A 15,394-nucleotide genomic window follows, 5' to 3' on the forward strand; every position below is an offset into this window, starting at 1 on the left:
TTCCTGTATAAACCTCAAGACTCAGAATTCCTGTCTTATAACCTCAACTATACCAAGAACTTTGAAATATTGTACAATAAAACTGCCCTATGCAAATGACAACTATCAAACACAACATAATTTTTATGTGTTCCCTCATTAAACCCTATAATCTCCACAAGTATTCTGAACACATAAAATGACAAAGGAGGTAATAATATCTATTTACTAGCTCTAGATTATGAGATAGGCCACCTGCAAATAACAGTAAGTAAAAGGTTATCATACCAAGTCTGCATTAAATTCATGCCTATGCCTGCACGAAAGAGGATTATTCACAAAAACTTCAGACTAGTCATAAATGTCTAAGAGTTTTGCTAATGTGTTTCACTAGCTGAATTGTTTTGAAAGGTCAAAGTATCTTTGGGTGACTCCTCATATTTATTTTATAAATTTTTTAGCCCGACCTCAGACTTCATTAAATCAATCAATAAGTATTTATTAAGCACCTACTACATGCCTGGGGCTGAGGATACAAAGATCAAAGTAAAGCGGTCTCTGTTGTCAAGAACTAACATCCTATCAGGGTGGATGGCATATACATATAATAAGGCTATACAATATAAATACAAGGTAACGAGGAGGCGGATTAACAGGTGTCAGGGAATAAGGTTTTATTTAAAAGGTGGTGCTTAGGCAAAGTCAAGAAAGAAGTGCATTACAGCAAAGAGAAAGGAGATCGAAGGCTTTGTGCAGGAAGAATAGTGAGAAGGCCAGCTTGACTGGACCAGAATATCTGGGAAGGGGAATGGTGTGTGATAAGACTAGAAAGCTATCCTAGGGTCAAGTTATAAAGGGCTCTTTAAAAGCCAAACAGAGGAGTTCAGAATTGATCTTAGAAGCAAGAGGGAGACATTGGAGTTTGCTGTGTAAGTGCTGTGACAAGACCCATGCTTTTGGAAAATCATTAGCAGCTATGTGGAGGACAACTTGGCATGGGGAGACTTCAGGTAGGGAGGCCAATTAAGAGGCTTTTGCAATAGTAAAAGCAAGGAGTGAAGACGATTTGACTTAGTCTGGTGGCTGTGAGAGTTGAGAGAAAGGAATGGATGTGACAGATATAATAGAGGAAAAAATGATGACTTGGCAACTGATAAGATACATAGGAAAAGAAGTGAGCAAGTTGAGATAATGCTGAGGTTCTGAACCTGAATGACTATAAGGATGGTGGTACCTTTGACAGAAATGACTAAGTCTGAGAAAGGGGCAAGTTCTAGAGGAAAGAGTAATGCTTTAGACATGCTGAATTGAGAAGTCTATAGGACATCAATAGTATAGGAAATTTCTGATGAATTTTGACACCTTCTCTGTATCTTAATCTTAGAGAGATGCTTACATACACAAGCCTTATGAATATAAGCATCTCTCTAAGATAAAGATTTAAAATTTGATTTAATATATTACTTTCTCAAAATAGCACAGGCAGCTAGGTGGTATAATGGATAGACTGCTGAAAGACCTGGCCTCAAATCCTGCCTCAGAAATTTACTAGCTGCAGTAACCTTAGGCAAGTCACTTAACCTCTCTCAAGTCTCAGGTTTTTTTTTATCTGTAAAATGGAAATAATGATGCTTACTTCACAGAGCTGTTATCAGAATCAAAAGAAATAAAATATGAAGAGTGCTTTGAAAAACTCAGTGTTTTATAAATGTTAGCAATTATTATTATTTGGAAGTACAGTAAACAGTAACCTTGAAGTAATCCTCCTCCTATATTAGGGCCCAAACTCTTTGAAATTCTATATCTAGGTATGTGTGAAAAGCCTGAAAGATAAATACAGTGAGAAGCAAACAACTGGAATAAATGAAGTATCAGAAAACTAAGGTTGCAGAAATTGTGATCACAGCCATCCTTCAATTACTCATGATTGAATTATCCTTGGTACCCGGCAATATGATTAAATCAATAAACACTTACTAAGTGCCTACTATGCACCAGGCACTGTGAAAAGTACTAGAACTCTCAGTATGGCCCAGCTGTATATTAAAGCTGCCAAAATTCAGATCAGGTTAGGAAAAGGTACCCAATATAAGTTACACATGTGTACGCACACACAGTGGACACACACATGAAATGACATTTCTTTTAAATCTAAATGAAAAACTCTTCCCCATTTTCAGTTCAAGATTTGGGTGTCTGAATATTCATGCTGTGATGTGCTATCCCTGCTTAGAGATGTGACACTAACAGCAGAAATGTCCCTGAAAGCCATCTATTTAGCTTACCACATATTTAGTATTTAAACTGGAGGCCTGTAAAGACCAAAATAAGGCATCCAAACTAATTTGAAAGGCTGCAAATCTTAGCCTTCTTCAAGTATGGCTGAGCCTCCCCAGTTCATGCCATCCAACCTAACTGCTTCCCCTCTTGCATCGGGAGGAGGTAAAAGAAAAACGGAGAAGGTAACACAGAACACAGGCAGCCTTATGCTCCCTCTTTCTACTGGTAGAAGATAGCCAGGCTTTCTCAATTTATGAGTACTTCTAGAACTTATCCGTGCAATTGCTAAAGATATCCAGTACAGTACTGGATTATTTGTTTGCCACTTTCCAAGAGCATATATAATTAGGAGCTGATTCTACTTTTCTTGGGAAAAAATGATGGTCAATAATAACTTAACTAAACTCAAATATGTAGGAAAAAATGAGATATAATGATATAATGGAAAGAAAATTGGATTTGGAGTCAGAAGACCTGAGTTTGAATCCTCACTGATTGTCATCACTTTTGTGACTTCAGGCAAGTCCCCTAATTTTTCTGGACCTCAGTTTCCTTAAGGAGGTTGTGTATAAAACCTCAACAGGAAAAATGTTTATGATTACCACTAAGGCAGGGTATATAAAAAACATTTACATCTATCTGGCTAACCTCTAAGCAATTACCATCTGGATACATTCCATTGCAAAGTAATATCATGGGGCTCCAGAGCCCTTTGTGTTATTCTTTTGCATCCAATTGCTATATCTTAAAATAAGACCAAAGAATTTAGAGCCTGCATATAAGAATGGTACTATTATTCTGCAACCAAGCTATAACACTAGAAAACCAATACAAGGGAATGTTTACATTGTTTCTATGGACTAGCAACTGAGATAAAAATTTATGACTAAAGACCATCAAGTTAAGCATCACAAATTTGTATTACAAGTTAAGAAAATAAGTTCTTTACTTGCAATTACCTCAGTGTGTTCAAAGACAGTCAGAGGATCACTAATTCCTCTGTAGTTAAAGGCAAAATAGAAGTAGATACATGCACCTGCATCATATGTCTGGGTCACCCTAGAAGACAAGAGAAAATCAAAAGAACTTTAGTATTACATGAAATAAAGGATCAAAACATATAAAACTACTAGATGTTTAAACCTAAGATCATTTTTAAGATTGGTTTAGGCCATTTTCTCATTCCCTATCCAATTTCCTTCTCTGCTGCAGAATTTTTTAAATTACTTTTTCATCTAAAAGTCCCCTTTAGTGCTAGTGCCAAAAACTGGTAAACTAAAAAAACATTGGGAGAGAAAAGGATCTTATTTTAAGTGTAACTTTAGTCAGTATTAGCCAACACAAATTTAGTCATCATTTTTCTGTTTAATCTCATACCGCTAAAGAATATACTGGAAAATAACACAAAAGCCTCCCTTTATACATTTCATCAGTGGCATTGTTGTTTTTATTGCTTTTATTCAGAAATAATAGGAATGAACTATTAGCTATACCTGTGAACATACATTGGCATACAGTCAAATTTTTTTGTTAATTAAACAATCAAAATGATGACAGAAAAACTGAATAGTGTGTGCATAATTTGAGAGAAATGTGTTAAACTAAAAGTAATAGATATCAACAACTAAGGAGCACTATACAATTTCTTATTCCTTCATTCAACTAAATATATGCAATTATTTCCTCATGATAATGGTATAAAAAAAATTCAGACCTATTTACACTATAAACACCACACTGGCATTCCTGACGAAGGAAAGGAAGAAAATACCTACCAATGACAAATAATTATATGGTGAAAGAGTAATCTGACATGAAATAAATTTTCCTCCTATAGAAATAAGAAGTTCTAGGAAGAAAATGTAGCCATGTAGGAAAAACCCTAAATAGAAAAGAAGCTAAGCACAATGTAATGTATTGGCTCTGCCACTGTTCCAGGCATAGCTTAGGGGACCAACGTAGAACCTAATGGGCAAAACTCCCAATGACTGAGAAACACTTGTGCAAGGTACAAACTTTTCAAAGCTGTTCTCTTTCCCAATTTATGGAACCTTCATATATATATAAAGTGCTTTGAGTTCTTTGGGAAAGGGCATACTTTAAAGGAAGATATAATTGTTGGTATTTGCCATTATAAAAAGATAAATTTAGGGGCGGCTAGGTGGCGCAGTGGATAAAGCACTGGCCCTGGAGTCAGGAGGACCTGAGTTCAAATCTGGCCTCAGACACTTAACACTTATTAGCTGTGTGATCCTGGGCAAGTCACTTAACCCTAATTGCCTCACTAAAAAACAAACCAAAAAAAAAAAAAGATAATTTATAAATATTTAAAATATATGTATAATGGGGGCAAGCTAGGTGGCACAGTGGATAAAGCACCAGCCCTGGATTCAGGAGGGCCTGAGTTCAAATCCAGCCTCAGATACTTGACACTTATTGGCTGTGTGACCTTAGGCAAGTCACTTAACCCTCACTGCTCCCCCCCACCCCGTGTGTGTGTGTGTGTGTGTGTGTGTGTGTGTGTGTGTGTGTGTATGTGTAATATATGTATATCAACAAACATAAAAGTGTCTTTTTTGGAGATATTTCAGGATTAAGAAAATTAAATATTCTGGGAAAATGTCAATAGAAGAAGCTGATGCTGAATGTAAACTAAAAGAACCTGTTTGTAAAAATAATTTAAAATAATTTTAATGGATAGTTATAAAATCAGAGTTGTTCTGCTCTAGTCATGTCTTTTCCTCTCATTCTCTTCAAAATCCTCTGCAATTGATTTAGCTACTGATTTCATAATTCAACTAAAAATATTTTCTCCACAACTACTAATAATCTTATTAATTGAAAAGTTTAATGGCCTTTTCTCAATCTTCAACTTTTTTGGCCCCTCTGCAACATTTCACACTAGAATACTTTTTGCCTTTTAGATGCATTTTCCTCTCTGGATTTTTGTGATGCTACTCTTTTCATTCTCTTTTGCTTGCTCATCATTTATGTCAAGGTCACTAAACTATGAGTCCTTCCAAATCCTCCCAAGATTCTGTCCTAGACCCTTTTCTCTCCAAATGTGGTGGTCTCATTGGCTTCCATGAGTTATATATTACCTCTATGCAAAAGATTCCAAGATCTACTTATCTAGCCCTAGTCTCTCTCATGATGTACATTATTATAACCACCAAATGTGCCTATAAAACATTTCAAACTGGATGTCCTATAGTCATCTCAAACTCTCAATATGCCCAGAAAAGAACTCACCTTTCCCTCCAAATGCAAGGCTGTTATTGTCAAGAGCACCATCTTTCCAGTCACACAAGACCATCTCAGTCTTGACTCCCCTCTGTCTTCCCTTTCATCTCATATATCCAACATATTGCCAAATCTTTTTTTCTCTACATCATCTCTTGAACACATCCCTTTCTCTCAACTCAAATAGGGCCTCATTCCCTCTTGTCTAGGCTATTTGAATAGTCTTCTAATTAATCTCCCTGATTCAAGTCTCTCAATTCAACCAATTGTCAATTCAGTTTCCAAGCTGATTTCCCCTAAGCACAGGTCTGAACATATCACGTATCTACTCACCAGTGACTCACCATAACCTACAGGATCAAATTCAAAGTACTCTATTTGTCATTTTAAACTCTTCAAAACCCTATCCCTTCCTCCTACCTTTCTAGTCTTCTTATATTCTACTCACATAAACTCCACAATTCAGACATATTTGAACTATTAATTATTCCTTACATATGACACTCCACTTCTCATCTCAGTGTCTTTGTACTGGATGTTTCTTATGCCTGTAATACTCTTTCTCAACTTTCAGATTTGATCAAGATCAGGGACTACCTCCTATAAAAGGCACCTCCTGGTATTTTCAGGTGACAGTATCATTCTCTCTAAGATTACCTTCCATCTACTTTCTATTCTTCTTGTATGTACTGGTTCATATGTTATCTCCTTCATTAGAATGTTTTTGCTCGGGGCAGCTAGATGGCGCAGTGGATAGAGCACCGGCCCTGGAGTCAGGAGTACCTGAGTTCAAATCCGGCCTCAGACACTTAACACTTACTAGCTGTGTGACCATGGGCAAGTCACTTAACCCCAATTGCCTCACTGAAAAAAAAAAAAAGTTTTTGCTCATTGTATTCCCAGCACTTAGGGCAGTGACTAGTACTTCTTAAGTGTTTAATAAAATTTGATTGTTGGTTGAATGATATACTGAAATGGTATTATCCACTACTACCACCCAATTTTAAAAGACCCAGATGAAAGCCTTCAACCTAGAAGGACATGGAAAAGAATCAAGGAGGAGCTGCAAGAAAATTGAAGTGATAACACAATTTCTAGTATAAAGTTTCCATAAAATTTACTGTACTTTTATTTCTTAGAGAATTACAAAAAAAAAAATTAGACTGTTTGAATTTTTACTAGGTTTTTTTTTCTGATTTTACTAGTCTTTCTGAAAAGTAGATAAGAGGTTTTATTCACAGGCAATGAATAAAAACAACACGGTATCTTTCTTCTTTTAATTTTGACAAATATTTTTAAAAGACTAATTGGTTCAGAGAAGAGAAAACATATGCCTTTAAAGTATAGCTAGTGCTGCAATGCGTTCTGAGTCTGAATTAGTTCAATGGCCTAGCTAAGAATATTTAAGTAATAGCTATGCATCTTTTAGAACTTGCCCCTACTCTTAAAAGGTTCATAAAATAACAACAGAAGACGATCCTAGGTTATATAAAATAAAGGCATTGCAGCACTAGCTAAACTTCAAAGTAGGAAAAGCATCATGGAGAAGTTGCTTTGAGTTGGAGCTTTAACTTAATTTAAAACTTTATTGTCGGGGGCAGCTAGGTGGCGCAGTGGATAAAGCACTGGCCTTGGATTCAGGAGGACCTGAGTTCAAATCCAGCCTCAGACACTTGACACTAGCTGTGTGACCCTGGGCAAATCACTTAACCCTCATTTCCCTGCCCCCTCCCCAAAAAAAATATTGTTGGGGGAGCTAGGTGGTGCAGTGGATAGAGTACCAGCCCTGGAGTCAGGAGGACTTGAGTTCAAATCCAGCCTCAGACACTTGACACACTTCTTAGCTGTGTGACCCTGGGCAAATCACTTAGCTCTCATTGCCCGGCAAACACACACACACACACACACACACACACACACACACACACACACACACGTACATACTGGCTTAGAGAGGAAAAGTAATGCCAGAAGGAAAGAAGAGCAGAAGTAGACATGATTTTGTTCTGTAAGAGAGTAAAGGCCAAACTAAATGGACTAAAAGATTCCAGGTTGAAAAACATACACTCACATAAAATAAAGTTGGATAAGTAAAATAGGCCTCAATAATGCACAGTCTATAAATTCCAAGCTGAGTACTTTGGGCTTGATTGAAAAGGTAGCAGAGGAGCTATTGTAATCTCTGGTGCAAGGGAGCGATGTGAGAAAAACAGAATTTTAAGGGAGATTAATCTGGCATTAGTATGTAGGATAGCCTGAAACAGGGAGAGACAAAGTAAACTAGTTAGATTGCTCTTGAATGAACCCATGCAAGGTGATAAAGAGAACAGAGACAGATCTAAAGTGACATTTCCAAGAGAAAAAGGACATGATGGTGACTTCCCAACTCTCCAGATGAGGTACAAAATTCAGAATAAGGATTTTAGGTCTAAAGTTTAGGAATGATGAAAACCATCAATCAAACTGTGTGGCATAACCAACTTATTCATTTCAATGACCTTTAGCACTGCTTTGACTTTATTGGTTTAAAATAGGCTGTGAAGCACTTTGAAATGAACATATCAATTGCATCATGATTTAGTACACATGGACATGGCATTAAATTTCAAATAACTTTTTTTGGTACAGAAGAAATTAAATATTTGTCTAACAAATCTCACATCTTCCTATCTTTTATAAAATACAAGTCACCCAGGCTATGCAAATGCAATTAGCTGAGGAGTTTAAATGAAAGCAAAGGTAATCATACTCGAATCTGCAAACCCAATTAGCAAGGTTCCCGCAACGAATTCAATTTAGCAGAAGTAACAAATACAGAGGAAATACCCCTTTTACTACATAATACAAATAGAATCTAATCGAAAATTTTAATGGTCTTTTAGGCCAAATGTTAGGTGCCTTGCAAGAGAAGAAATAAGCTGTTCAACAATGTTTAATTTCTTCTGTGCTGCCAATTTGCCAGCTGTGCCTTTTTCTAATGTTAATTCACTCATCAAAAAGATCCACTGAATTTATAAATTTTTAAACAAAAATTTATAAAGTATAAGAAAAACGGTAGATACAGTACAAACAGTTGGGCTTCTTTTCCTTTTGGGAATATAGGAGAGGGAAGGTGAAGGGAAGGATACTAATTTCTATCAGAAGCTACTGAATGTAAACAAAATCTGAAGTAACTGATATAAACTACATACAAATTAATTAAGATAGGTATGGCATCCCTATTTGACATGTACCAATAAATATTAAAACACATAAAAGAAAAAGAAGATGAATATGATTAAGATATTCAAAAAGACTACTTTCATTATTAAAAAAAACCTCAACCTTTGCTGCAAAGCCTAGTGGACTTGGGCTTTGTACAATACACTGAGTTCAATTTTCAATAAATAAATAGGCGATGAAGTTTTACACTGGGGTATGACAAGTTTTTGATAACATACTTGGCCAAAGACCATGTTCACATGATAGAAAACATCTGATAAAAAAAGAAGTCAATCCTGAATTTTTGATTCAGTTCACAACATATGAGCACCTCAAAGCATAATGAAAAGTCCCCAAATCATCTGGAAAAGTTGACATAATGGCTGTCAAAAACCAAAGCCTATTCTTTAATTTCCAAAAGAACTGTGAGCTCCAATATATCAACTATAAGTTCTGAATTAGTGTATTTTCTACCAAAGAATTCTATGCCATAGGACTTTAAGGCGGAAAAAATGTCTATAGTTCAAGTGAGAATTTGTATTCAAATATGGGAGATAGTTTTTGATAAAATGCTGAATAAAACAAATGAATCATCATACATTGAAAATAGAGCCCACAATTAAATTATTGTCTTTCTTCTATACTTGGATTTTTAAGGTAAATTTATTTTATTTTATTTAGTTTTAAAAGGCTTGGGGCAGCTAGGTGGCGCAGTGGATAAAGCACCAGCCCTGGAGTCAGGAGTACCTGAGTTCAAATCCAGCCTCAGACACTTAACACTTACTAACTGTGTGATCCTGGGCAAGTCACTTAACCCCAATTGCCTTACTGGAAAAAAAAAAGGCTTGCCCCCAAATACATATATACATTTAGGTGTATAATTATTGAGAATTATCTTTTTTCATTATATTACAATGGAACTCAATAAAGTAAACCAACCATGGTTAAAAAGTGAACAAGTAAGTCAAAATAAGCAAAGACATAAAGCATGGATTCACTAAGGCACTGCAAAATCTAAAAGTACCTTCTGACTAAGTTTAAATTAAGCTGTTTGTTTTCAGTATTAAAAAAGTATACTTTACTATATTAACTAGACACCTAATTAACTCAACCATTTCATTTCCTGGCATTCTGAATATATTAAAACTTGCTATAATTTTCTTTTTTCAATTTTAATTTTTTGAGAGTTGCAGGGATAGAGATATATATTTTTCTTGCCAGGTAAAATCTAAGTTGCTCTTTGGAGGGGAAAAAAGGCAAAAAGACTTGTAGAAAAAAATATACCCTGAAATAAAAATTGCTAATTTCAATTGTCAAAGTTTTCTAAACTTTTAATAAGGATATAAGAAATCTCTAGATAGCTAGATATGATAAATGAACCTTAATATCTAAGGTATTTTCAATACTAAAATAAAACAGTACTGACAGCCTAGGGTTTAAGTCTCTTGTGGAAGTAAAATTTAAGAAGAGCTCCTAAACGGGGCAGCTAGGTGGCACAGTGGATAGAGCACTGGCCCTGGATTCAGGAGGACCTGAGTTCAAATCCAACCTCAGACACTTGACACTTACTAGCTGTGTTACCCTATGCAAGTCACTTAACCCCAATTGACTCACCAAAAAAAAAAGAAGAAGATGAGCTCCCAGAACTTTTAACACATTAAGGACAAGTTATTTAAAAAACTTCGAGGTACAAAGTCAATACCATCATCCTTTTATGTCAGCCCATTCTCATGACAATTTTGTCAAAGCCTCAAGTGGTATTTTTAAAAGTGAAATTGTAGTAAGGGGGGGGATGTAATAATTTTTTTTTGCATTTAACTGAAAATTAGAAAAAATAATTTATCAAAAAGCTATCCTTCAGAAGTCACTGAGAACATTTTTTAATATAACAAATGACAAAGTAGATGCTCAACAAATAGCCCTCTATTTCCACTGATAATATTGGACTCAAATAATTCAGGAGTCACCTATGGCTCATCCCTTTCCTTTATCAAAACGAAAAGATCCTATGAATTCTCCCATGTCTTTCTCTTTCCCCCTCTCATTCCCACTGCTGGTAACTCAGTCCAGACCATCATTACTTTACCTTGCTTGACTGCAACAAACTTCTTCCTGGTGGCCTTGCATCTCAACGGTCTGCATTCATCCAGCCTACACAATTTTACCAGGATCAACTTTCCTAAAACATAGCTCTTTATTATTTCTCTACACAAAAACCTTTAATGACATTCCGTTGCATAAAGAATAAAGATCAAATGCCCAGGTCTTACATTCGAACTTCTACATCACTAGTTTCTCTCTTCACTTTCTGCTCTTATCACTCTCTGATCTTTTCCTTTTGGTCTACACCTATGATTTCAATGATGTAGGGATCTCCTAGTGAGGGAAGCACCTTTCACTTATACAGAACAGTAACTGTTACTAGCCCTAAAAGCTTTATTGAGCTTCCTAGGGCACTTTGGTCAAATGACTTGCCCAGAATCACATAGCCAGTGCACACAGGAGATAGGATTGAACCCAGGCCTTTTAGAAGCCAGCTCTCCATCTTCTCATTTCACATTTTACTCTCTTAACAAACATATAATGTACTGAGATATATACATATGTGTGTGTGTATACACATATCACATATGGATATATGTGTATACATAACAATCAATGCATAAATGTTTATTATGGTAACAAGTAATTATCTTGTAAGAGAATAAACAGAAAAAGAATGACAGATGCAAAAAAATCATAAAAATAGTGAAGTTACTTTCAGAATAACAAATATAAAACACCAAATCGCAAATACATGCAAATCACCATACCACAAAACAGAACAAAAAACCTAGAAAGCCCTTACAAATGGGTATTCTCCCTTGTATATCTAGTACTCACCACTAGTAAAAAAATCATTGAGAATCAATGTTTTAATGATTTATTAGCACTGGACTGGAGATATGAAGCTGAACAATAGTTTGAAGATCATTTTGCTATATATGTGGTCTTTTCACCTCAAACGAATAAAAAGAATAATGAAATGAAATACACTAGGAAGTTACACATGCAGGATGTTTCAATGGGTTTTTAAGTGTTAAAGTACTACCATTTCAATTATCATAAGATCCTTTTCTCAAAGTCTGACCTGCTTTCCATTCACTCTCCATGCCAATCAATGCTATGACTTTTTAGAGAGGTCAAATGCTCAAATCAATCTTGTTATACTTGGTTGCCTGGTGGGTAACACAGAAAATAAATGTCAGAAGGCTAAGTGAGTACAATAGTAGTTTTTCTCTACCACTGATAAGATTACCTTTTGATGCCACTTTTAAAACTTTTAAGTTGAACCAAAAAGTCAAGTTCACTAATTAATTTTTGTCTGAAACATTCTTCCCTTATTCCATCCCTCCCCCCCCCCAATTGATTTAATCAACAAATGATTAAATGGTTAATGGGTGAATATCTGCAAAGAAAAAAAATTCCGTTGGCTGTATGGTCAACTTCCCCCTACTATCTATGGTGTAGAAACTGTCCTCACTGTCAGGAAGAGGACAGAACCTTGGCCCTGACCTCAGGGCAAGATTTCTTGCTCCTATTATTACTACTACCTGGGCTACAGCTCCATTCTGCTGTCCAGGAAGTTTAGGGCCAAAGCAACAATGAGACATCCTGGCCGGAAATGTGTGGTAGATGAGGTAGGAAAGCATGCCAGGTAAAGTGGCACTGAGGGCTCTACAGAGGGGCAAATTATGCTTCCCTTCCACTGACAATATAATATTGAATTGACTGGCTAGAAAAAAGGATCAAAGAATAGAAAAACGTACCTGCACGTAGAAAGAGGCGCGAACTGGACACCTTTCTCTTTGCACTCTCTTGCTATTCTTTCCTTTACATTTCCTACAGAGATCTATAACCCTGAAAAGAAGCATAATTGCAGAAAATATTAAGTTTTCTAATGAACTTCAGAAATTCACATAAATGCTGATTAAGTTGGCAATCTTTCAACTAGAATTCTCTTTAGCAGAATTCTATACCATGATGACCCTAAAATACTCTAAAGTCCTGAAATACCTTCTTAATCATCAAGGAAAGAAAAATTATGGTTAAACATAATTTTATTAAGCATAGTTGTATTATATTATGCTTTGATGGGATTTTATTGTATCAATGTAAGTAACTCCTTCAATAGAATAGATTTCAAGTCATCATTCTGTAAACTCTTGCCCATGTACTCCTAGAAATCTATTTCTGGGAAAGAGGAAAATCTATGTCTCTTGACATTTTGAAGAAACAAAAATAACAAAGGGTCTCCACTGGGTTACTTCTCATCCTTTACTGCCTGACTAGCCTCCTTCCTCTCCTTCCTGTCTCACTTTCCTCTCTCTCTCTCTCTAGTATTATACTTTCCTCCTGTTGTTTTTCACGAGGCTTACTAGTAAAGGGTCTGGGCTTCCTAACTGACTAGTAATATGTTAAGGCCCACTTATCCTTACCTTTTCACTGTCTCTCGAGTGATACTCAGCTGCAATTCTTCAACAACAACCATATGATACCACAAGGAAAAATACTTATGTAAAAATGTGGACCTTTGGTTCCAGGAGAAGTTCAGTCATTAAAAGTATTGCAGTTTTCTAAGAAGCACTCCAGTTCACTCTCTCTGCTCTTACTTAATTCCAGGCCAGTTCACTGTGCATTCTCAGTAGCTGTCAAAAATGTGTATACTGATAGACTAGCTTCATAAGTTGGCTTCTCAACTGTGTATCAAAGTCTGAACAACAGTTACTCATTTGCTTATCTTTTAAAAAAACCCTGGATAATTAGGCTAAACAGAACCCTTTTGAATGCTTGTGGATTTCACTTAGAATGTTCTATGGTTGATGCCATCAGCACAATGTCATCTACATACGTGATTATTGGGAAGGACCTTGCTATATACAGGAAATGCTCTCATTTGGACTTTGGTGCTTTATATGCCTACAACAGCAACAACTTGTGGCCTGCACGTAGCTCCTCTACTTTATACTTAGTTCACGTTTTTTTTTGGGTGGGGCAATGAGGGTTAAGTGACTTTGCCCAGGGTCACACTGCTAGTAATGTGTCAACTGTCTGAGGCCAGATTGAACTCAGTCCTCCTGAATCCAGGGCCAGTGCTTTATCCACTGTGCCACCTAGCTGCCCCCTCCCTTAGTTCACTTTTAATAATCCAAGGCTTCTTCAACAAAGTTATCTGTAGTTAAAATTTCAAGCAGTACAGTTTGATGCGTGCGCTGGCGCGCGTGTGTGTAGGATTCAGTATAATCCTACTACCATGCATATTCCTTTCTACAGTATATTTGCTACAACAAGTAATTTGCAGGCACCTAGTAGAGGACTGTCTCTACAGTGATATTTTTGTTCTACTTAAGATAAAATACATTTTATAGTCAACAAAAAAAAGAAGCACAGTGCCATCTGTATGTTCTATCCCTCCTTTAGTTAATTGTATAATAGTGAAAATGTGGTTCTGCTGTGGATTTTTGTAAAAAATTAAAACCCTTCCGGTTTCCTTGGTCATACCTTTAATGAGGATATCTTTAGAGACAAGAAAATTATCCTCATAAAGACTTTGTGGGGATGGATAGTAGGTAGTACTGGTCTAAGTTACTGATACTTTCTCATTTGCCTAATGTGGTAATAAGATCCATCACTTTTCCAAATATTTGATATCTTACTCACTTTCACATATCTCAAAAACAGAATCCTCAACACTCTGGAGACTGTTTTGGTTCTATCAAGAAGACCCTATGTATTCTTTTGTTTCCATTCCATCTGATTCTTCCCATTTCTATTTTCTCTAATATAATTTCTAATTCATTGTTAAGTCCATACATTGAGAACTGTCATTCTGAAGTTCAAATGTGAGAGTTCCATGGTCATCAATGCAGAAAACAAGTATTTTATAGAAAGCTTGACATATCTCTTCCTTTTTTCATCTGTTTGTTGTCTTCTTTTTAAGTGTTTATATCATAAATCTTTGAAAATTGGCAATCTATCTAGCATTTATATTTAGCATCTATTTGAATCCTTGGTGAACCAATTCAGCTACACACTGTCCTCCATTCTTAAATTACTTATCAATCACCAATTAAACCCAGCCAAGCTCAATCTTAGATTTGCTCCCACCATTCACTGCATTCTTTCCTACACAAGTGCTACTGAACAAAAGGTGGAGAAGCATATGTGGCAATTATCTATTAACCGTTAACCAGAGTATCTGATGAGCCAAAAGTCTTCTTACACCTTCCATTCTCTGCATTTATTCTTCATTCCAGAGACATTGGCCTCTTTGCTGTCCCTCAAACAAGGTGTTCTATCTCTCATCTTTGGGTATTTTCTCTGACTATCCCCTATGCCTAGATGCTCTTCTTCCTCATCTCCACCCCCTGACTTTCTTCAAGTCCCAGCTAAAATTCCACATTTTACAAAAAACTCTTCACTAATCTCTCTTAATTCATTGTCTTCTTTCTGTTGAATATTTCCCATTTATCCTGTATACAGAATATACATAGTTGTTTGCATGTTTCCCCATTAGACTGTAACCTCTCTGAGAGCAGGGATTGTCTTTTGCCTTTCTGTCATCTCCAGTGCTGAGCACAGTGCCTGGCACTTAATTGGTACTTTAATAAATGCTTACTGACTAAGGAAAAGACCTTATTCTCTGGACAAT

General features: G+C 36.1%; 1 protein-coding gene across 1 annotated transcript in view; it reads right to left on the reverse strand.

The window, feature by feature from the left end:
* Positions 1-15,394, reverse strand: part of AGPS (alkylglycerone phosphate synthase) — a 152,995-nt gene that overhangs the window by 23,324 nt on the left and 114,277 nt on the right. The window contains 3 exon segments of the mRNA XM_043993254.1: positions 3,219-3,318; positions 12,513-12,583; positions 12,585-12,603. Of these exon segments, the coding sequence (XP_043849189.1) occupies positions 3,219-3,318; positions 12,513-12,583; positions 12,585-12,603 (190 nt within the window).

This window comes from Dromiciops gliroides, chromosome 3, assembly GCF_019393635.1.
Source record: "Dromiciops gliroides isolate mDroGli1 chromosome 3, mDroGli1.pri, whole genome shotgun sequence".
Lineage (NCBI taxonomy): Eukaryota > Metazoa > Chordata > Mammalia > Microbiotheria > Microbiotheriidae > Dromiciops > Dromiciops gliroides.